General features: G+C 54.0%; 1 protein-coding gene across 6 annotated transcripts in view; it reads left to right on the top strand.

The window, feature by feature from the left end:
• Window positions 1-22,025, top strand: part of MEF2D (myocyte enhancer factor 2D) — a 33,693-nt gene extending 11,668 nt beyond the window's left edge. For 2 of the 6 annotated variants that reach the window (XM_036342671.1, XM_036342674.1), the window contains exons 2-12: window positions 4,833-5,024; window positions 5,624-5,827; window positions 7,316-7,453; window positions 8,477-8,687; window positions 8,906-8,962; window positions 10,802-10,992; window positions 11,456-11,476; window positions 12,649-12,778; window positions 16,938-17,175; window positions 17,636-17,942; window positions 18,280-22,025. In XM_036342671.1, the coding sequence (XP_036198564.1) occupies window positions 4,971-5,024; window positions 5,624-5,827; window positions 7,316-7,453; window positions 8,477-8,687; window positions 8,906-8,962; window positions 10,802-10,992; window positions 11,456-11,476; window positions 12,649-12,778; window positions 16,938-17,175; window positions 17,636-17,942; window positions 18,280-18,291 (1,563 nt within the window). In that variant the 5' untranslated portion in view covers window positions 4,833-4,970 and the 3' untranslated portion in view covers window positions 18,292-22,025. Of the gene's footprint in view, window positions 1-1,437; window positions 1,511-4,832; window positions 5,025-5,623; window positions 5,828-7,315; window positions 7,454-7,509; window positions 7,645-8,476; window positions 8,688-8,905; window positions 8,963-10,801; window positions 10,993-11,455; window positions 11,477-12,648; window positions 12,779-16,937; window positions 17,176-17,635; window positions 17,943-18,279 lie in introns of all 6 variants that reach the window. The other 4 variants (XM_036342673.1, XM_036342675.1, XM_036342677.1 and 1 more) reach the window with 4 other exon arrangements.
• Window positions 22,026-23,736: the final 1,711 nt, after the last annotated feature.

Here is a 23,736-nt window from a genome sequence, read left to right on the forward strand (position 1 = left end):
TCCCCTCAGCCCCTCCTCCTTGCCCACAATGTTGTCAGATGAGCCTCCCACCCTGCGTCCTCTCTGCTCTCCATTTACAAAGGCTTCTCTGCAGCCCAGCTGCCATCGTTCCTCCCTCTTTGCTCCTTCTGTCTCCAGGGGAAGGCTCTACCAGATCTCTCCCTGCCTCACTCCCCACCCTGGGGAGGTCCACTCTGCCCCATCCTGTCCTGCCAGCACTGCCCCAGAGGGTGAATCAGAAGCAGCTGGAGACCTCCAAAGGGTACTTTTGGTGACACAGATGCTGTCAGCCAAAGAGGTCATAGCTGTGGCCTGAGGTCAGGATTGGGCAGGCCCTGGGGCCATCAGAGCAAGAAGGCCATCCTAGCTACTCCCCCCACCCCCTCCTATCTCCATGGCAGCCCTAAGCCCTCCCAAGCCTTGGGCTCCAGGAGAAGTAGCCCAAAGCCAGTTCTTCTGGGAGGGCTTCCTAGAGGAGGAGCAGGTGGGAAAGGAAAGAGGAATGGGGCCAGGGCAGGCCAGGGAGAAAAGGCTCACATCTGGAGAACAGATGCCAAGGCCTCTGGCTCCTGGAAGTTGGTTAGGTAATTAGGTAGACTGCTAATTAAGGAGGTCCAGGTGTTCATTAAAATGTCGCTAATTGGGTAGGAGGGAAGCTTGGACAGGATAGGCTTCTATACCTTGGATAGGGTCAGTTTAGGGTCCTCTGTGCCCATTTCGGCCCCAGCCACACCTGTTCCAAAGTCAGGGGTGAGTTCATGTTCTTGTCCCAGAGCTTTCTAAGACTCTGCAACAATGTAGAATGGAGAGCAGAGAGGAAAGAGGTTGGTACTGACTGAGCCTGCTGTGTAGGAGGGCTCCTGGTTAGATAGGAGGAAGGACTGCCCAAGGTAGGGGTATCGCTTCCTCTGGCAGTGGAGGGGCCATGGGGAAGGGGCCTTGACAACATGGAATTCTAAAAAGTGCTTTGGGCTACTGGTGGGGATAGATGTTGCCCTCCTGATTTCCCTGTCACAGGGTGTTGGTAGGTCTCTGTGGCTTCCCTGTCTTCTCAGCCCTGATCCCTCTCACATCCTAGCTCCCCCAGCATGAGGCGGGGGTGGGGGGGGGCGGTATAGGAGATCAGCCAGGGAGCTGGTTGCCAGGCGACAGTTGCCTAAGCAACCCCATCCTCTCTATCTCCATGTGCTCAGGGCTGCTCCTTAGAAGACTTTAGAGTCTCACCCTCTATACCAGCCAACCCAGGGGCGGAGAGGGTTGAGGACTAGAGTGGCAGAGGTGGTCGGAAGGTAGATGGTTTCCAAACGGACAAGCTTCAGGTGCAGCTGGGAGAGGAAGGGTAGCTGGTCCTGATTGAAAGCAGGACTGATTGAAAGACCACAGAAGGACTTCTCACCGGGCCACAAAGATGAAACAATCCTTTCTTCCTTTCAACAGATATTTCCTGAGCTTCTCCTTTCAGGGGATAGAGTGGTGAAAAAGACAAATGTGGTTCCTGCCCTCATGAAGCGTGAGTCTCATAAATGAGCCAGGCATCAAATAGAAGCACAGAATTATAATAATTTAGAGCAGCGGTCGCCAACCCGTGGTCCGTGGACCACTGGTGGTCCTTGAGGTCTGAAAGGTTGGTGACCACTGATTTAGAGTCATGATAAGTGCTAGAAAGAAAAGAACAAGATGCCCTGGGAGTAAACGAACAATTGGGGGAACCAAAGGAGTGAGGTTGGCTTGCAGTAATGGCTTTTCTGAGTGTCATGAGAGCTAAGAATGTGTTCTCTCCCAACTCGGAGGAAGACATAGTATTGGTCATACGTTGACAGAGGCTACATCTCAGCAAGAATTTGCTTGTGAACAAAGGGTGGTGAGAAGGAGATATAGTAAAATGGGAGGGGAAGGGCAGTGAGATGCTATAAGCCAGAGGAATGCTGGAGTGACTGCATTTACCATCCTGGATTGGGGTCTCCAAAGCAGGCCAGAGAATCCTTTTTAAAAGCCCTCTCCTTAGCCCCACTCTCCTACCTTCAGTGTGCCCTCCTCACCTCCCCTGCTAAGCTCTAGAAAATGCAGCCCTTGGATTGCACTGGGAGGCAGGGGAGCCGAAATCCTTGAGTTGGAGACTTTGTAGCAGGGGGTTGGCAGAGATTGGGGTACAGGCAAGGAATGGTGAGGGGATAGAGCAGTTCTAGGTCCAGGTATCTGCTGGGCCACTCAGGGTTGGCTGGGCTTGTGTTGGGGTTGTCCTAGGGCCCTTATGAGGGCCACAGTGGGAGGCCCAGGCCCCATGGAGTAGGTTGAGAACAAGGAAGAGGGGACCAGAGAAGGGTAGGGGGTCCTTCCAGGGGTGGGAAGGGAATTACATTGCTTTCTGAAGATACAGACGGAATAGAAGCTCTCTTTCCAGCTGGTCTAGGGAAGGCCTGAGGGACAGTCCTGGTGATGGGAAAGAGTGGAGAGGGGTATTCCTGGCTCCTCCCAAGTGCACAGATTCCCTGCCTACCCTCCCCATGCCAAGATGCTGAGGCTGAGCTACAGACCCTATTGTGGAACATTGACCATGGTTGAGTGGAGCTAAAAAAGGCTCAGCCATTGGAAACGGGGGTGGGGGGAATGGGTTCCTAATTACAGGTGTCTATCAAATACCTCTCCCCACCTCCCTTGACTTTGCAGTGGGGTCTCTGATAGGGGTGCTGTGGAAGGGAAATTCTGGAGGGAAGTGCTGGGTTTCTATGGTCTGGGCTCCTCTCAGACCCAGAGAGGCTTTAGAAAGCATGACTCCCACCCTAGCTGGTTTGGCTCAGTGGATAGAGCGGTGGCCTGTGGATTGAAGGGTCCCAAGTTCTATTCCAGTCAAGGGCACATGCCAGGGTTGCAGGCTCAATCCCCAGTAGGGGGTGTGCAGGAGGCAGCCGATCAATGATTCTCATCATTGATGTTTCTATCTCTCTCCCTCTCCCTTCCTCTCTGAAATCAATTAAAAAAATATTTTTTTTAAAAGGGAAAGAAAGCTTGAGTCCCATGCTCACTGCGCCCTCCACCATCTCTGATGCAAAGACTCCTGAAATCAAAGAGCTGGAGGGACCCTGGGATTAATTCATGCCTCCAGCCCCCCAGGGCTCACCCAGCCTGTTGGGGCGCTGCCCACACACCTGAAAGCATGCACCTTTTCAGGCTCAGGCTGAGCTCTCATTCCTATGTCCCCTCCCATCCCAAGGTATTTCCAGGATTGTATAGTACAGGGGCTCCATTTCCCATTCTGGCTCTGGAATTGGAGCTGTTCAACCAGTGGGCCATGACGGTTTATACCAACAGATGTACTGAGACAGACTCCCGCCTGGTGCCTGCATCCCCTGGCTTTCAGCAGTCTCCTATGGGTACATCAGTAGGCTCTGTATTTTCACTTTGTGCTTCAAGGTGAACAAGGTTGGGAAGCACTATTTAGACTGAACTTGGGTTCTAGACTCGGCCCATTCCTTTAGAGTAGGAATCAGCAAACTGTGGCCCATTCATGTTCGTATAAATCTAGTTTCGTTAGAACACAGCCACACTCATTCATCTGTGTGTTGTCTACAGCTGCTTTCATGCTACAATGGCAGTGTAGGCCTGCAAAGTCTGAAATATTTATTATCTGGCCCCTCACAGAAAAAAATTGCCAACCCCTGGTCTAGAGGGGTGATTTGTTTGTTTGTTTATATAGCAACAGAACCCTTCAAAAAATTATAGGTTTAGGCCCACTGAGTAAAATGGACTGGTGTGGAAGTAGTTGAAGAGATAGGGGGTCTGCAGCCCCAGCCCCACTCTGGAATACCAGGCTCCAGGCTTCATGAGCTGGGTGTGAGGATCTCTGCTCTAGACTTGCTCTGGTATGTTCTTTGTTGTTGTTTTTTAAGATTTTAAAATAAATTATATATTTTTTTAAAAATTAGTTTTTCTTGATTTGAGAGAGAGGAAGGGAGAGGGAGAAACATCAGTGATGAGAGAAAATCATTGACCGGCTGCCTCCTGCACACCCCCTGCCCCCTTCCCTCCCCCAGGATCGAGCCTGCAACCCAAGCATATACCTTGACTGGGAATCGAACTGTGACCTCCTGGTTCATGGGTCAACACTCAACCACTGAGCCACACCAGCTAGGCTAAATTAATTTTTAGAGAGAAAGGGAGAGAGAGAAACATAAATGTGAGAGCAAAACATCAATTGGCTGCCTCCCACACGCCCCCTACTGGGGATCGAGTCTGCAGCCCATTCATGTGCCTTGGTTGGGAATTGAACCAGCAACCTTTAGGTGCATGGGATGATGCCCAACCAACTGAGCCACACTGGCCAGGGCTCTGGTATGTTCTTGATACAGGGATGCAGAATCACTCCCATTGTGGCACCAGGTAAACCGTGCCAGCTGCATGGACTTGGCAGGTGTTCACTCAACACGTTCTCTGCACGAAGCTCCAGCACAAGAGCCAGTGTTCTAGGCCGGAGGGACCGCTGGTGAGCCCAAGTGTCTCTACTCTGAGAGAAGGAAGTGGCTGAGATGTTCTCTAAGACCCAGACCCTTAGAAGCCAGGGAGCTCCATGTACTCCATCTGACCTGGAACCTGAGGGCAGCAGTGATGGCATGGGAAGGGCCTGGGCCAGAGTCCTGGGCTCTGAGTGTGAGGTCCAGCTTGTGCCCGGCTGTGGCATGCTGTCCCCTCGGGTTGCCACCCTGTCCTCACTTTGAGGATGGGGCTCCGACACTGACAGCCTCTCCCAGAGGTGCTGTGGACCTGGCCTGTGTGCCCAAGGAGCAGGGCTGAGGATTGCTAGGACTGACTGTCTTGTCATGACCTTCCCCTCCCAGGAGGCTGTGCAGAAGGTGTCCTGCAGACCATGAACTGAGCACTGGTCCCAGACCGTTCATGAGCACAGTGTGAGGTGTGCCGAGACCTGCCACCCAGCGATCCCCTCCCCTCCCTAGCACTGAGGATCCTCAGAGAAGATGGGGAGGAAAAAGATTCAGATCCAGCGAATCACCGATGAGCGGAACCGACAGGTGAGGAGGTCCTAGGGCCACACAGTGTGGATAAGGGCAGGGAGCTGGCCTCTGCCTCTGTTCCTTACAGCCACTCCAAGAGGGCTTCCTGGAGGAAGGGGTCTCTGAAGGCTATTATGAAAGGGGAAGGACTGAGTTGGGAAAAAGAGGAGCCCCCACCTCCTTGCAGCTGTTAGAATCCTGTGTCCCAGAACACCTGCTGCTGATGCAACCATACAAACCTATGCCCAGGAGCCATATGCCCTGGGCATGCCCCCTTTCCCAAGATGAATCCTTCCCCCTTCCTGCCCCAGGGGAAGAGCCAGGAAGTCCTTCTGTTCTCCTTCCTTGGCCTCATTATAGTTCCCAGAACAGATGTGGAGGTCGGTGCATCTGAATCCTCTGCCTTCAGTGAGTTAGCTGTGGGCTATGTCGTGGCCATGTGTTGGCAGAGGGGTGCTGGCCTGTTTCTCCCTCAGGCCAGGGGCTCCTGAAAAGAGAGCTGTGTCACCCTGAGATGGGGGCTCCCAAGAAGGGGCTGTGTCCAGCTGCCTGTAGGTGGGGACTCCTGGGCAGGCCTTGACTGAGCCAGACCTGGCTGCCCACCCACCCACCTGCAGGTGACATTCACCAAGCGGAAGTTCGGGCTCATGAAGAAGGCGTATGAGCTAAGCGTGTTATGCGACTGCGAGATCGCGCTCATCATCTTCAACCACTCCAACAAGCTGTTCCAGTACGCCAGCACCGACATGGACAAGGTGCTGCTCAAGTACACAGAGTACAACGAGCCGCACGAGAGCCGCACCAATGCTGACATCATCGAGGTGGGCCCACGCACCGGACCCCGCCCACCCCTGCCTGCCACCCAACATCACGTGCCCATGCAGCACGCACCCACGGGCCCGGCCTGCCTGTGCATGCGCAGGTGTACACCTGCCCTCATAGCTCCTCACCCGTGTGCACCAACATATAAACCCACGTCCTCTCACACAAACCCTAGGCTGAAGAGGGAGGAGGGGCAGTGAGTACATGTCAGGTGTGGCTGCCCACCCAGCCCACTCCCACTGCAGCCCTCAGAGTCTTTCTGCTTGTCTGTCAGGCATGACATGACCTCTCCTCCATCTTTTCTCAAGTTCTCTCTCTCGGTCTGTCTGTCCCTCTTCTCTAGCTTTTGGTCTGCTACTGCATCCGACTCTACCTTTGTCTCCCTCTTTGTTTTTGTCTCTCCTGCTGTCTCTGTCCCTTTTTGGGTCCCATAGCCCTACGTTCTGTTTCAAAGAGGGCTGCCATTGTGAACTGTTGAGAGATAGGGGCTTTGGGGTCCAGTTCTGGCCTTTACTGGCCATATGACCTTGGCAGAGGGGTTGGCCTCCCAGAGCTTTGATGCTCATCCACCGCCACAAAATGGGGCCAGTGCCTGCTTTGAAGGGTGTTGTGGGAATTGAATGAGACGGTCCAGTTCTTGCTCCTCACACAAGGTATTCATGCCTTGGGCATATGAACTTGTGTCAATGGAGAAGGATGCCTGGGAAGGCACAGGCCTGCCTTCCTGTAGTGAGACTTTAACTCAGAGATTTGGAGGAAATTCCCTTATTTTTATATTAGAGAAAACAGATTTCCTCAGGACTAGAATGTAAAATCTGCATTCATTTTAAAGACAAAACAAGTATCTATGAAGATGTTTTGATCCTTGAGAGGGCAGCTTTGAGGTGTACTCCAGACCCACCAGGTATGTCCTTACTTTATGGCCACGTGTGAGAAGCTCTGACCTTGGGCAAGGGCAGCATATGGGGTGGTACAAGGAGCTCAGTCAAAGCTAGTTCCTCTGTTTGCCTTTCTCTCTCTTCTCTCTCTACCTCTCCGTCTCATTTCTATTTCTCTCTCCTCCATCTTCTAAGCAGAGCCCAGGGATCGAGCTAGGCAAAGCCAGCCCTGATGACCTTCCCCTGGGGAACGCTCCGTGCCTTTGTGCAGAGCTGGTCATGGGTGGTAAGGCAGCGGCTGGCCAGAGCACCATCCTCCCAACCCCCAGAGCCCTCCCCACCTATCACCTTCGAGGCACATGTCTCTGCACCACGTGCATTCCCTGGGCTATGCCCACCTTCCATGTGACCCCTGCATGCTGATGCCTCCCCCCCAGCCGCATCTTCACACAGTGCCCCAGCGGGGAGGGTGGCACTGAGGGATGGGGCTGGGGAGGTGCTGGGACCCCTGAGGAAGGAGGTTGGAGAACAGTTAAGGGCTGAAAGAACTCCAGAGAGATGGGTGTGGGAGGACCCTCACCTCTGCTGACAGTAGCGGTGCGGTTACAGACCCTGAGGAAGAAGGGCTTCAACGGCTGCGACAGCCCTGAGCCGGACGGGGAGGACTCGCTGGAACAGAGCCCCCTGCTGGAGGACAAGTACCGGCGCGCCAGCGAGGAGCTCGACGGGCTCTTCCGGCGCTATGGGGTGAGCCCCACTCACTCTCTCTCTGTTGGCCCCCCTTCCGGCCCCTTCCCCCCCAGGCGCTGCACAAGAAGCACAGGGAATGTGAGAGCCCCGAGGTGGACGAGGTGTTTGCCCTGACCCCCCAGACGGAGGAGAAATATAAAAAGATAGACGAGGAGTTTGATAAAATGATGCAGAGTTATAGACTGGCCGTGAGTAGTAGCATGGAGGAGAGCCTCCCTGTGGTGCATGGTGTGGCTTTGCGCCCCGCCCGCCCTGGCCCTCTGCTGCCTCTGATGGATGTTCTGCTCTGAGCCATGCTGGGGCTATTGGTGATTCCTAAGGAACCTCTGACCGTGGTTGTGATCAACCTGTGACCCTCGCTGAGCCTCTCTTGGATGGAGCATAAGCCAGAGAGGCCTGGACTGTCCCCCTCACCACAAGAAATGTGTAGATGACAGGAATGTAGACAATGTGCTATTGTCTGGATCTTTTGCGGGGAAAGGCCCCCTTGGGCCTGCTCTGACACCCCAGGCTCAGATGCTTAGTAGCATTGTTTAGGGAAGTCAGGCTGCTAAAGGGAAAGGCAGTGAGGTGGGGTGAGCACCTACAGTAGGCCAGTGGATGAGAGACTGCAAGTGAAATGATACCCGGACCCATGTGCAGGCCTGTAACAGCTGTGTGTGTGAGTTTGGGTCTGTACTCAGGGCCTCTAACCTGCTCCCTGTGTGTCCTGCCTGGCTGAGGACTAACCCACCTCTACTAGGGGGTTCTAGGTGTCCCTGGTCCTGTCTGTAGTGAGCAGAGCCTTGTTCTCGTTCCTCTGGGCCAGAACTGGATCCCAGAGCAGTCCCACCAATGCACTTCCTTGGTGGGAGTGGCAGGCAGGACTCCAAAAGGGCCCAAGGCAGAGAGATGGAGCTGCTGGCCCTAGATCGAGTGCACAGCCCAACATTAGAAGAACCCTCGCCTGCTTTCTCAGGCAAAGTGGGTCCAAGGTAAGAGGTCACCCTGCCTGACCCCGCCTCTCCATTTTCTGTCTAGTCAGCTGTCCCGGCCCCCAACTTTGCCATGCCTGTGACAGTGCCCGTGTCCAATCAGAGCTCACTGCAGTTCAGCAATCCCAGCAGTTCCCTGGTCACCCCTTCCCTGGTGACATCATCCCTCACGGACCCACGGCTCCTGTCCCCCCAGCAGCCAGCACTACAGAGGAACAGTGTGTCTCCTGGTCTGCCCCAGCGCCCAGCCAGTGCAGGTGAGTGGGCTGCAGGTGGGTGGGTGAGGTGGAAATGAGGTGTGATGGGGGTTTGGGATTCCATTTTCAATAGAGAGTATTTCCCTTGACCTGCACAGCATTCTCCCATTGATGTGGCTCCTGAGGGAAGGAACTATGACTCCTGTCCTGTTTAGTCCCCAAGACTCACTCTGGAGGGGACATCTTGTCAGCTCATCACGGTTCTGTTTGTCTTCCAGGGGCCATGCTGGGGGGCGACCTCAACAGTGCTAATGGAGCCTGCCCCAGCCCTGTTGGTGAGTACTGCTGCCCTTGCCGGGGGGAGGGTAGGTCCTGCCCAAGAGTCCAGGGACAAAGAAGGACCTAGATTACAGGAGGAGAAGGTCCCAGGGCCTGAATGGAGGATTTCTAAGCCCTGAGGTTTTTTTGTCTGTAGCAGTGATTGGTGTGGAGCTATAGGCTCAGAGAATTCTGGACAAATGATTGGAGGTGAAGATTCAAGTTTTTCCAGTTGAGCAGGACATCTGGTTGGGATCTGAAGGATGGAAATATATCTCGTGCTGCCAATGGGCAGTAGGCACACACTCACACACATACTTACTTACACACGTGTAGACATTCTCACTCATGGAAATATCCAGACATTCAGTGTGCACTGTGTGCACACATCTATAAGCCCCAGAAGAAAGGCACACACACCCCCACCCGGCAGCTGACAGTCCCTCCTGCCCTGTGCTGTTGTCCGGCTGGTTACTATGACTTCGAATGTCACCATTGACGTCACCCTGACATTCCTGCCATTCCCGGAGTGATCTGGGAATTGGGATGGAAGCAGCCACACACTTACAGAGCAGCAGTGTGCTCTCAGGCAACAGAGCAAAGACACTTCTGATTGTGGTTACCCCCCACCTCTGGGCTTTAGAATCCCCCTTTAGCACCAAGCACCATATCCTAGCATGTTGGCAGTGATTGTGTATGGCAGGGGTCCTCAAACTTTTTAAACAGGGGGCCAGTTCACTGTCCCTCAGACCGTTGGAGGGCCGGACTATAGTTTAAAAAAAAAACCATGAACAAATTCCTGTGCACACTGCACATATCTTATTTTGAAGTAAAAAAAACAAAACGGGAACAAATACAATATTTGCATTTGCATGTGGCCCGCGGGCCGTAGTTTGAGGACCCCTAGTGTATGGGGTTAGGAAATGGGGGAAATGCGTGAATACGCTCCCCCTCTAAGGAGAGGGCCAGACAAATGCCTGCAGACCTTACGGAGGCAGCGGTACTTGTGGGCCCTCAGGCCTGGCATGTGGAAAGTGGTAAGGGCCCTAGCTTGGCTTCCAGCCAGCTGTGTGGCCCTAGAGAAGTCATTAATACCTCTGTCAACCAGGCCCTTCTATACACAGGGCTAATGATACATGTCCTGACCACCTTGAGGGTTAGCGTGAGGATTAAATGAGATAATATGCATGTGAAAGCCCCAAGTAGGTTGTGGAGTATGTAAGGATAGTTATTGTGCTTGTTATTACCAGCCTAATTATGGTGGTGGCTGGGTTATCAGTCCCCCATGCCAGGAAGAATACCACCACTAGTGAATGGCTCATCTTCCCCAGAGCTGAGGGCATCTTGGCATGGGCTCATCCAAATCATCGTGCCCCCAGCTCATTGCAAAGGGAGCAGCCTGAGTGGTTGATTTGCCCTGGTGAGCAGAATCCTCACTGAGACCCAAATTCCAGGCTGCCACCCCTTTTCCAACCTGGGTCATTGTGGGCCCAGTCAGAGGCAGGTAGTGGGATCACAAGGTGCTGGAGTTCCTGCCCATAGGTACCAAAAAGAGAAAAGGTGGGGAGAAGGCTTGGCTGCAGAAGAACCTCTTGAATATTGTGGTTTCCATTTCCAATTCTTCCTACCAACCTCAGAACTCCTACCACCCAGTCCCACACATAGCTCAGGGCCAGGAGGATGAACCAGTGATTCGGTAGTAAGGGGTCTTAGGGGAAAATCAGATAGCTCAGTACCCACTCAAAGCCTGGGCGTAGCTTTGAGAGGACTGGGTGACCGGAGTACTGGCAAGGGGGCAGTTAACAGGGCTGAGGGGTGGGTCCATGTTTTTCCTTTTATCCTCATCTCTTCTTCAGGGAATGGCTATGTCAGTGCTCGGGCTTCCCCTGGCCTCCTCCCCGTGGCCAATGGCAACAGCTTAAACAAGGTCATCCCTGCCAAGTCTCCACCCCCACCCACCCACAGCGCCCAGCTTGGAGCCCCCAGCCGCAAGCCCGACCTGAGGGTCATCACTTCCCAGGGAGGGAAGGGGTTAATGCACCACTTGGTGAGTGGGGTTTGGACGGGGCTGGGGAATGGGCGCGTGGAGGGAGGAAAGAGCCGATCTCCAGCAGAGATGTGAAGGTCACCCAGCAGTTAGGGCTTCCCAGGAGAGACCATGAAGCATGGCTGGGAAGAAGTCCCAGAGGCCTTACAAAAGGTTGGAACACAGAAGTACCAGCCTCAAAGGCAGTAAAGGGAACAGGAGATGGGAGAGAATGTTCTGTAGCAGGAAGAGATCTGCCATCGCAGCAAAGGGATGGGAACTAGGTTGTGAGGGTTTCCCACCTCTGATGGACATTGGGATGTAGCGTCTGTGGAAACCCATCAGGGCAGTGAGGAGCTCTGTGCTTCCAGGCTGCAGAGCCTTCCCGCTCTCATGCAGAGGTGGGAGGGTGTGGGGACAGTGGTGTGCGGGGAAGGTGGAGGCAAGAGACTGAACCATCCCTTGGTTTTATTTCTGCTCCCAGACTGAGGACCATTTAGATCTGGTAAGTGAGGCTGTGAGATGTTTGCTGTGGCTTTGAATTCTGGGTCATCCCCTTGCTCTGTGGCCCCCAGCATGGAACATGTGTGTGCCCTTGTCCTTTTGCCTGTGTGTATAGTGTGTGTTGTTTGGTTGCTTGCCGGGAGCGCCAAGCAGGATGCAAAGGTGAATGGGGAAGGGGTCAGACATGCATGTGTTTGTACATGTGTGTATGTAGATGTGTTACTGTGATGTTGCATTCCTGCAGGCACACCTTTCTCTGTGTGTATGTGGGTGTGCCAGGGGAGTGGGCTAGGCCTTGTCCCAGGATGCCTGGATTAGGCCCTTGGACGAGAGGCTGGGCTGCACTTGCCCCCCAACTCTGCTCATGCCCACCACATTCTTGGCACCCAGCTCAGGACCTCATAAAAGGGGTACCAGCCAGACAATAACATTCGTTTTCCAGGGAAGCCGAGGCTTAAGGTGAGGCCAGAGGTGTCCTTGATGGGGGGCTTCCCCATTTCCCTTCTGTCTCCTGTGCTCCCTTCTGCACAGCCTGTCTCACAGGCGCTCAGAGGCATACCCAGCCGCTCTTTCCTTCACACACCTACATACTCACCCTCAGCCAGGATGGGGCGGGGGCTCCTCCCTCCCCAGTTCCCTGATGGGAGGCCAGTGAGGCTGGAAAAGGCAGGCAGGCTTTGGCGGCCAACACGGCAGCAGTTTCGGCCTCAGCGTGGAGTTGGAATAAACAAGTGAGTCAGCAGCAGATGGAGCTGACAGCCCCACACACGTGTGTGCATACACGCAGGCACACGCATTCCGTCGCAGATGCCAGCACGCCTCTCCCAGGCATGTGCTGCTGTGTGATAGATGGAGAGCAGACTCCAGAGGCATCAGCCAGGAGAAGAATGGCTCTCCCTTCTCCCCTCTGCCCTCGGAGAGCTTGGTGCTGGGCCACAGGGCAAGCATTCCTCTGTGTGTAGGTGTGAATGGATTTGTGTGGCATGTTTCTCCCTGTGGATCCCAGTCTCTGAATGCAACAGCATGTGTTTGTGTATCTTCGGGGCCTCTGCTGAGGCATCCCATCTGGGCCTTGGGACTCAGAGACCCCAGCTTGGCCTTGGAATGGAGGGCCAGGATCAAGCAACCCGTCCCCCCATCTACCACCTCTTGACAGACAATTTTCTCCTGCAGAACAATGCCCAGCGCCTTGGGGCCTCCCAGTCTACCCACTCGCTCACCACCCCAGTGGTTTCCGTGGCAACACCGAGTTTACTCAGCCAGGGCCTCCCCTTCTCTTCCATGCCCACCACCTACAACACAGGTGAGTGTTCAGGTGGCCTGAGCTGTGTGCACATGGCCTTGGGACGGGAGGGGCCAGCGAGGGGACATGAGATATTCTCTGGGGACATCCTAATCGGAGGAAGGCCATTGATTTGGGGGAGCCCTGTGTAATTAAGGTTGCCAGATTTAGCCAATAGAAACATAGAATGCCTAGCTACATTTGAATTTCAGGTAAAACAATGAATAATTTTTTAGTATGTCTCACAGATATTCTTCTGTAAAATATGTCCCAAGATACACTTATGCTAAAAAAGTATTCATTATTTTGTCTGAAATTCAGATTTAACTGGGTATTCCTTATTTTTTTATTTTTTTGTTCATCCTCACCCAAGGATATTTTTTCCGTTGGTTTTTAGAAAGACTGGAAGGGAGAGGGGGAGAGAGACAGAAACCGAGACATCAATGTGAGAGAGACACATGGATTGGTTGCCTCCCGCACGCACCCTGACCAGGACCAGGATTGAACCTGTAACCCTTCAATGCTTGGGCCAATGCTCTAACACTGAGCCACACCCTTTTTTAAAATATAAGACCTAATGGAGAAGGGAAGCCCTGTCCTTAGTACAGAGGTGAGCAGATGATTCAGGCCACCAGGGCTGGAGAGTAGGGAGGCAGACATGGTCAGTTCAGTGAGGCTTCTTAGAGGAGAAGAATGAAGGAATGAGGGAGAGAAGGGAGAGGCTGAGCAGGCCAGAGTGAAGGATTCATCCAGGTTCCGGGGAAGGCTGCTGAACTGCCTTGGTGGTGGAGTCTTACGGGGGCAAGGAGGAGGAAGACTGTGAAAGGCTGAGGAGAGATCTGAAGACGGGAGCGAGGCCTCTAGGAAGAAGCATTCAGACAGGACATGCAGTGCCCAGGCCGCTGCTAGGCACCCAGAGCGGTCCTGGCCTGTGTCACCCACTCATTTCCCCGGGAACAGTCTGTGACGCTCAGCCTTCCTCGCCTGCACTACAAGCTGCAGTGTCGGGGAGCACTGCCCAGAGGGAAATGCCATGTCACTTTGTTTCAGAGCATGTGTGTGGCTGGGAACCTGGTCTGTTTCCCTGCTGTTCCCCAGGTTCTTTGACCTGCGAGTGGCTTGTGTTGGGGCTGTTTTATGATGAGGTCAAACTAGATCAAAAGACCCTTCAACTTCACTCCCCTCTCCAAGCCCCCATTCCAGAGTTGAAGCACCCTAGGTCCCAGACTTCAGTATAAATACCCGCGAAATCTCACCTCTTCCCCACGTGTATATATCCAGAACCAGCCCTGTATGTAGGGAAGCCCCTGGGGGTGGGTAGGACAGCTGTTGCGGAACCAGACTCTGGCATGGTACCTGTGTCCAGATTTTGTCATCCAGGTGTCGTACAGCCCCTGTTCCCATGTGTCCTCCCATGCGTGCACACACTCTCAGCTTGCTATGTCCTCAGGCGGTTTCAGGGGGACTGCTCCAGAGGGCCGAATCCCTGGGGCCAGTCTCTCCATCTGTGAGAGTTGTGAGTGGACAGGAGGTCTCTGGGGCTCGTCCAGCCCTGCCAGTTGGGGCTGGGCCTGGCTAGAAAAACCAGTTGCCTGAGGACAGCCGAGGGTGGTTGGCAGAGGGCAGCACAGAACACTTTTCAGGAGCTGTTGTTTTTTTGGAATCCCAGGGAGGTGATTTTCTGCCGCCATCTTGGGTCTCCTGTCACTCTGTGAAGAAGGAGGGAGGTTAGTGGGCGTCAGTGACCTGGGGCAGGTGCTCAGCAGGCCAGACTTTGTCACTGTGGTGAGAGAAGATGCTGATGCTGGGACTGCCGTTGGAGCCCTGTGAGAGGTGTGTGGCCTTCCTCGCATCCTCTCGGCAGCCAGGGCTCCAGCTCCTCTGGCTGCAGGAGTAGTTCCAACAGCAGTGTTCAGGTGACTCTAGATACATCAATAAAACCCTCACGGACACATTGCTGTTTAGTTGTTTACCGTACAGTCCTAGTCCCCAGTTCAGGTTCTGGCTGGGGGTGATCTGACTCTGGTAATGTCTTCGTAAGGGACAGGCCCGGCCCCTGTTAACCCTGGCTGCAGAGGTCTGGCTTGTGGACATGCCAGGAGCAGGCCCAGTGGGCTGCCAGGTGACCTGCAGGCCAGGTTCCTCTTACCTAGGAAGAGCTAAGCCTCTTGGAGAGCCAGGTCTCCGGGTAGATGGGGCTGGCGTGTCCTGGGAAAGTGAGGGACTAGGAGTTGAGTCTGAACCATTCACTCGCTGAGGGACGTTGGGCAAGTGATGCGCTTTTCTGTGCTTGGCTTCCTTGTTTATATAATGAGCGTTTGAAATAGTCGGTCCTAGGGGCCCCTTTTTGCCCTTGCTCTGCTTTTTAAATGTAAGCATCTCAGAGCTCCTGGCTAACGTTAATGAGGCCAGAGGCAAGCATGGACCATCTCTCTAGGGTGAGATTTAAATGTAATAAAGAGGCTCTGCCGTTGGCTTTCTCTGTGACCTGGGGCGTTCCTCAGACTTGAGGGTGCAGTTGCCTCCTTTGTAAATTAATAATAAGTAAATCTTTTGAATATTTACTATGTGCCAGACACTGTTCTACCTGCTTCATGTGTGTTTGTTGTTGTTTTGTTCCTTTTCACCGGAGGATATTTTTTCCATTGATTTTTAGAGAGACTGGAAGGGGGTGAGGGAAGAGAGAGAGAGACAGTCATCAATGGGAGAGAGACACATCGATTGGTTGCCTTCTGAACACACCCCAGTCAGGGCTGGGGACTGAACCTGCAACCCAGGTACGTGCCTTTGACGGGGAATAAAACCCACAGCCCTTCGGTGCTTGGGCTGACGCTCTAAACACTGAGCACACCCCTCAGGGCGTGCTTCCTTGTGTATTAACTCAGACCTCACACAGCTGTGTGGTATAGGCAGGATGATTGCCTCCAGTTTATGGAGCGTAAGTAGCTTGCCCAAGGTCACATGACCTATAATGGAGGTAGCCCGGAAGTTTGCCCTCATCGCTCATGCCTGTAAGCTTATTGTTATGTTGCACAGATAATGCTATCTTCTGGAGCGGATGGCCCCTGAGTAAGAGCTTGGTGGCACAGAGCTGCTGTGATGGGAGGAGGGGCGCGCGTGTCCTCCTCCTACCACAGTGCAATCACCTTCCGCTCCTTAGGAAGACATTTTCTAAACTGTTCCAAACAGGATGCAACATGAACCATTACAGGGCTGTGTAAATTGTGAAACATCTATGGCTCTGTTTGTTCTGTGACAGTGCAAATATCACAGTTTCTTTATTGGGACAGAAACTTTAGAAAAGAACAAGCAACGTCTCCTGGGGAAATTGGTTAGCACCTTGGCCTGCTGTGCTGCACAACGGTTTCCCCGCCTGCCCCTCTGCTCTCGCAGGCTCTTCTGGGTGGCAGGCACACGCCCTCCGTGTCGATGTGGGGGCCCAGCAGCTCAAATCTGGCTGCTGCTTACGTGTTGGCAGTCTCCAGCAGACTCTGGACTTTGCAGAAGGTGGAATGGCCGTGAACAGTAATTCGTTTCGGATGGGCTGTTCACCTGGTGTTTACACGCCCCCCCTCTGTCTCTAAAAAGCACTTACAGACTTGGCAGCTGAAGCTATGACAGACATACATTAGACCTTCCCTGATTTTTTACCCTTCTTCTTCTTCTTAACTGACATTTTAAAAGTGATACCTACACACAGTAAACTTTTTAAAAAGTTAAACACTATTTAAGAAACCACCTCTTGCCCTCAGTGTGGCTCAGTGGTTGAGCCTCAGCCCATGCACCAAGAGGTCCCTGGTTCAATTCCTGGTCAGGCACATGCCGGCTTGCTGCTTGATCCCCAGGAGGGGGCATGCAGGAGATAGCCGATCTGTTTTTTTTTTCTCTCTCTCTCCCTTCTCACTCTCCCTTTCTCTCTAAAAATCAATAAAAACATATTATAAAAAGAAAGAAACCACCTCTTTTCATCCTGTTAAAAAAACAGCACCTTATGGTCATTACAATTTGCATCTTTTGAACTAGGAGTGCCGTGCCATCTTCCTGGATTTGTGTGGGTTTTGTGATGGTTCACATCTATCATTAACAGCTCCTCCCCTCTCCACATTCCTCCCGGAGGTGCCCCCAGTCTGAGTCCTCCCCTTCCCACTGCGGCTCATCCTCCCTTTCCCCATCCACGCAGATTACCAGCTGACCAGTGCGGAGCTGTCCTCCTTACCAGCCTTCAGTTCACCTGGGGGGCTGTCACTAGGCAATGTCACCGCCTGGCAGCAGCCACCACAGCCCCAGCAGCCGCCCCAGCCGCAGCCTCCGCAGCCTCAGCCCCAGCCGCAGCCCCAGCCGCAGCCGCAGCCACAGCAGCAGCAGCAGCCACAGCAGCAGCAGCCCCATCTGGTCCCTGTGTCTCTCAGCAACCTGATGTGAGTCCCTGGGGATCCGTGCATGTGTTTGCAAAGGGAGGGACGAGGGTGGGGAAGAGGAGGGATCCCTTTAAGGTTGTCTGTCATCAGTGGACAGCATATGAGGCACCAGATGGCAGTCCTGATATCCCAGGCACAGGCTTGGGAGACCTGCCCTGAGCCCCTCCCCCAGCCAGCCAGGGGTGGGGGTGGGGACCCCGCACTGTAGAAGATGACATGAGATAGAAAGAGAACTAATCTGACTTCTTTTCCTTCTTTCCCTTCACTTGGCCATCTCTCTCTCCTGGTCTCTGTCTCCATCCACTTGTCTCTGCCTCCCCCTCACATCCCCATCCTCCATCTTCTCATTCTCTGTCCTCTCTCACTCTGTTTTGTCACCGCCCATCACTTTTTTTGTCACTCACCTTCTCTCTGTTTCTGTCCCGTGTACCCTGTCCCCATCCCCTTCGCCTGTTACCAGCCCTGGCAGCCCCCTGCCCCACGTGGGTGCTGCCCTCACGGTCACCACCCACCCCCACATCAGCATCAAGTCGGAACCTGTGTCCCCAAGCCGCGAACGCAGCCCTGCGCCTCCCCCTCCAGCTGTGTTCCCGCCTACCCGCCCTGAGCCTGGTGACAGTCTCAGCAGCCCAGCTGGGGGCTCCTATGAGACGGGGGACCGGGATGACGGACGGGGGGACTTCGGGCCTACCCTGGGCCTACTGCGCCCAGCCCCAGAGCCTGAGGCCGAGGGCTCAGCTGTGAAGAGGATGCGGCTCGACACCTGGGTACTGTAGCATCACCCCTCCTGTCTGCCAGTGTCTGCTACACCCAGGGACTGCCCCGTGTGCCCCCCCACCTGTTTTATCTCCTACCTGAGAGGCCTTGTGGCCAGCTAGCCCTTCCATCAGCCCTTTTGGGGCAGCACCATGCCCTTTTACCCCCACCAAAGGCCCATCTCCTACCCTTCCTCCAGCATCAGTCCTTCTGCTCGATAGCATCCTCCCCTCAGAGCTGGCCCTGCCGCTGAGAGTCCTGGCCCGACAGGGAGAGGGGCGTGGGGGACACATGCCCTGTAGCCTGGGCCACCCCTCACACCCCCTTCTCCATCTCCTCTCTTCACAGACATTAAAGTGACGATCCCCACTCCCCTCCTCTCAGCCTCCCTGATGAAGAGTTGACAATCTCACCGCCCACCCCCTGTCCTGGGCTCCTCCCGCTTGACCCCCACTTCCTTTCTTGTGCTCCGTGTCCTGTTGACGGTTACATTTGTGTATAATTATTATTATGTTATTATTAATATTATTATTTTTTTTAATTTGGATTCTCACTTTGGAGAGGGGGATGCCCCCATCCCCTTTCTGCACCCCCTGCCATTTTCACTGGCCGCGGGAGCTCTTTTTGCGGGAAGGGGAACACTTTGCACGTTGTACACATATGCTGCAGGAGGGGGGGAGGCCAGGGGGCCTTTGGGAAAGGACAGGTGCCGAGCCCTGCATGCGGACCCTCCCACCCCGTCCCCCAGATAGTGGGAAATAACCAAAAAAACTACCAAACAACAAAACCCTTACAATAGACTGAAACCCCAAAGTTGGCTTGACGGTGGGTTTGTGTTTCAGGGGAAAGCGAGGAAGAGGCTCTGTAAAGGGTTTCTGCCTCTGGGCTGTTCCTGCGGCCACAGGCATACGGGGCAGAATGCCCAAGCCTGGCCCCACATGCCCCACACACACACAGCACTCGCTCACTGGTTCTGTGTGAGCTGCACCTGCGAGGTGCGGGGGAGCTGGCCGAGCTTTTGGGCTGGGAAGGCTGCCTAGGAATCGGAGGCTGCGGGGAGGCTGTGAGGGAGCGCCCCTCTGAAGCACATTTGGAGAGAAAGAGCCATGAGGAGAGAGAAGGCTGAGGAGGGACAGGGCTGGGACAAGGTGTGAGTCAGCATCCCTTCCCTTTCCCAGCGTTTTCTCTAAGACACAGTGCAATAGCTCCCCAGCCCTCGGTGGACACCAGCCCAGTAAAGCTGGCCACAACGTGCGGGGAGAACTGGGGAGAGGAACTTGAGTGAGGTGACTCGGGGGGAGCGGGTCTTGTCACTTCGGGATGCCTGAGGTTGGAACCCTTGCATCCAGGGGCGAGGGTGAGTGAGGGGACTTGCTCTTCCTTGCACGTACATATTCCCAGAGGAGTGGATGTTGGGATGGGTGAGAGGATGGGAAAGGGGACTGGAGGTCTGCAGAGGCCTGCCTCCCTTCTTTCCTCCTTGTCCCTTCTCCCCAGCCCTCCTCCCAGCTCCTGCTCCTGCCCCCCGGATCGGCTCCAGACCCCACCTCCGTGCTCTTGGCGCCCTCATTGTCTGGCTACCTCCTGCCCCACCACCCCCAGGCCGTATCCCACCTTCCCTCTTGGCTACTGTAATTGTAAATAGCAACCTTTGGAAAAGTTAGCAGTGTAACAGTCCAGGAAACTGTTTTTTGTTGTTGTTGTTGTTGTATTGATATGAAATGAGATTCTATTTTTGTCAAAGTATATTGTAATAATAATGACTCAAACGCCCGTACTGTACAGATGAGGTTCTTCTGCTGTTGTTCTTGCTCCCCTCCTCCAGCCCCCAGTCTGCCTCTCTCTGCGCCTCACCAGGTCCTGAGACCTCAGGCTGGATGACAGGTCAAACTGGAGGGGGCAGGCCCCACGCCCGTGATCCACACCACCCCTCACCCTAACGTGCGTGGGCAGGCAGACTCCTTCACATAAGCCCAGCTCCTCTGCCCAAGGGGTGTAGCACTCCCTTGGGGTTTCATCCTGGTGGGAAAGCAGAGTAGACAAGGCCCAGTTTGTGCCAGGTGACTACCTTTGCCCACCTGTAGGACCCAGCCACTTGCAGTATTCCAACACGAGGCAGGGAAGGAACCAGAAGCAGAGGGGGACATGTGGCTGCACATGTACCTGAGTGTATTCCCAAGGGCATCTAGTGTTTGTACGTCCAAGTATTCCTTTGTATTTATGTGTGTGTGTGGCTGTGTGGGTCTCCTAGCCTGTCTGGGCATACACATGAATCTTTGTGCGAATTAAGCTCTGAGGGCATCTGTGCGTGCGTGTGTGTGAGCACGTGCCTGGGTATGTGTTTACAGAGGGACAGGTGGCTGTTGCAGCCACATAACCCTGGCTTCCAGCTCCGTGACCCTCCTCCCTGAGCCCCGCTCCCTTCTGGCCTGCTCCTTCACCTGTTCTCACCCTCAGCTCTGATATTTTGTCCTCCCGTCAGAGAGGATCTAGCAGTTGGCCCTCCTTGCCGCCCTGCCTCTCCCAGGCTCCACGCACAGTTGTCTGCCCAGTACCCACACCTTTACAGCCCCTTCCCTGGAGTACACTCTTTCCTCGCCCCAGTCCTTTCAGGGTGACCCTCAAGCTCCTCTTCCTCCCTGAAGCTTTTTCCTCACCTGATAGTGAACCATCGTCCTCACACCTTAACCCCACCTGCTGGCTGGGCACACAGCATGGCCAGTCTTCCTGCAGGTTCCTAGAGGGAGTTTCAAGAATAGATGAGACTTGATCAGGGCCATGAAAGAGGAGGATGTAGTCTCGTGTGGGTGTGCATTCCCAGAGCCTTGCCCAGTGCCTGGCACTCAATAAATGCTGGATGAGTGAACGGTGAATGAATGATGGGTGCTCAATCAACATTGAACGGCTGGCCATCCCTTCTCAGGCTGTTCCCGCCACGAGTCTGTCCACCTTTCTAAGCTGAGGTTGGCCACCATTAAACACGGGGTGGGGGTGAGGGCCCCTGCAGTTCACGGTGCAATATTTACCAGTTTTGCCCTCTGCTTTGTAATGGCAAACCTGGCTTTTGATTACCATGTGTGGATGTGTGTGTGTCCTTTCTTCTCTATCCCTGAGGGCAGGGGGTGATTTGTGAATGAATGTGTGACATTTCTGCAATTCAGTATCCCAAGAGTTCTCTTGGGGGTAGGGGCTCCTGGCCGGCCAGAAGAAGGGTCCCTGGGAACCCAGACCTCAAGTGCAGACTTCATCTTTCCCTCCTCTCACAAGCCAAATTTGCCTCCACCCACTCCTTCCTCTGAATAACTGGGCATTTGCCAAAGTAATCACTGGAGTCATCCAATGCTCCTCCCCTCCCCAGGTTTCCCACAGCTTTCAGGGACAGTGGGCAAGAGGGCCCCCCACCCAACCCAGTGGAACACCATTTCCTCTTTCCCCCGTAGTGCACTCAATACAGCGAGACTGACCCCTGACCCTCACCCAGCCCTCCCCACCTTGGACAGGAAGGAAGTAATGCACCTTCTCTTGCTGATTATTTATTTGTTTGGAGAGACAGAAATGATGTAAAAGTGTATCTAGAAATATCTATATCTATATATTTTTAACTGACTCTTTGGAATCCCCTGGGGCGGGGCGGGGCATGGATTTAGGCTTTCACGGAGGGGAGGAGACATGGAGCCTGGGAACTCCTCTGTTCTTCCCTCTGCCACCTCTCTCCACCCTCTAACCAGTTGGTAGAAGGAATGGGATTTGTACTGGGGGAGGGGCGCTGGAATGTTATATGGAGAATCTGGATTCTCTCTGTCTTCCCCACTCAAGTCCCAGAGGGAGGAAGGGGACAGGGCACGGAGGTGCCTCACCCCCAAACCCGACAATCACCCACACTCCTGGGGCTCCTCCTGGGTCCTGGGCAGGGCGAGTCCAAGTGTGTGGCTGTTGATTTGTTTTCAATATTTCTTTTCGTGCTGTATGGTGATGCTTTCTTAGTATTCTACACAATAAGAAAGACAAAGTCCTCGAGATTCTTATGAGTTTTGTTTGAAAACTCTTTCACTATATTTGTTGTAAAGAGGTTTACTATTAAAAGAAAAAGAATACACGTTTCTGATACTTTGGCTTGGGTTCTGGTTTCTCTCGGGCGGTGGGCTGAGGAGGGAAGGAGGGGCTGTGTGGCCCCACCCGGGTCAGAGGCCAAGCATCACGGCAGCGGGGAGGAGTGGCGGGAGCCTTCGGGGCGGCACTTTCAGGTGGCTGTTGTGGGGTTCCAGATGAGATTTTCTCCCAGGTGCTCTGTCAGAAGCAGAGGCAGCTCCAGAACTAGGGAGGGTTGCCCTGTTAGGAGTCATAGGAGGGTTCGTGGGATACACGAGAAGTCCCACTCAAGGCCTGGTCAGCAGCAGGATGGTGTGCAGTGAGGGAGCCGCACAGTAGAGAATCTTCGACGACGGAGAGCTGTCCCATGGCAGGAACTTGCCCAGGTGCTAGGTTAGGCACAGATGAAGTCCACCTTCACACGGGTCCCACGGAGCTCACGCCAGTAGGGGCATCTGCCCTTCCCCTCCCTTTTGAAGCACCTAACAGTGCCAGGGTGCCTCTCCCTACCCTCCTCAGATCCCAGAGGGCCTCCCACCTGGTGCCCTTAGGGGCAGGTGACTCTCAATCCTGCCTCCCCGCACCCTGCACAGCTATGCTTTGGGCTGGTGCAGGGGCTATGGAGGGAAGTGCGCAAGGCTTGGCTAACACATTTGGCCACTCCTCTGTACCAGGCCCATGCTAGGTGCTGCAGAGGCAAAGATGGAGTGTGAGAGGCCAATATACAGTGAGAGAGGTGGGCTTACAAATGTCTAAAATCCACACTGCACAGTCAATGCTTTGGTTGCTGCCTATGCAGGTTGGTGCAAGAGCACATGGAGTGAGGCAAACTGCAGAATGTCTTTGTGCCTTGAGTTTCCTCATCTGCACACTGCGGTGATCTGCCTCCCTCCCAGGGTCATGGCAAACTTCACCTGGCTTCTCCCTCAGCTGGAGCAGAGCTGACAGACAGCTGAGCAGAAGGTGCTTAGGAAGACACCTGTGGTGGCAGTCTCCAAGGTGACATCCAGTGACCTCAATGCGGTACTCATACCCTTGTGTGGTCCTCTCACATTGAATCATGGTTGGTATGTGTGTCCAATAAAACTTCCAGAATAAAGCTGGTACATGGTTCTCCAAGTGCTTTCCCTGTCGTGGGAACTATGGACGCACCTCAGAGCAGCCTGGAAGGCTAAGCTGCCTCAAGGTGCCCAGCACACAGGGGACTGTGTGAATAGAAAACGTCTTAAGCCACAGAGGTTTGGGTGTTATGCCTGTAATAGAACCTATCCTATCCTGACTAATGGATTATCCATTCACACTTGAACAACCTTGAAGCCCCATCTACTGATAACCCTGTGGTGAGGTAGATCTTTGGACTTGACGTAGTCCAGAACTGGTTCGGCTCCTAGTTCTGCCACTTAACAGCTGTGTGGCCCCAAGGATCATGATCTCCCCAAGCTGCTGTTTCAATAAGCAGAGCTAGTAGCTGCCTGTTTTCTCTAATCCCTGCCTCCCCCTTCTCCAATCCATCCTCCTGTCTTTGGCACAGTTCTAATCATCTAGCACCTCAGGGTTCTCCACTGCTCACCATACCACGTGAAATCCCAACGCCTCAGCCTGGCTCCCAGGGCCGTCAAAGAACCAATATAACCTCTTTTCCAGGCTTAGTCCACACATCCCTGCTGCACAGCCCTTGGACTCTGGACTGGCCAGGCAGTCCAGTCCATTCCTGGA

The sequence above is a fragment of the Myotis myotis genome, unplaced genomic scaffold (assembly GCF_014108235.1).
Source record: "Myotis myotis isolate mMyoMyo1 unplaced genomic scaffold, mMyoMyo1.p scaffold_m19_p_18, whole genome shotgun sequence".
NCBI lineage: Eukaryota > Metazoa > Chordata > Mammalia > Chiroptera > Vespertilionidae > Myotis > Myotis myotis.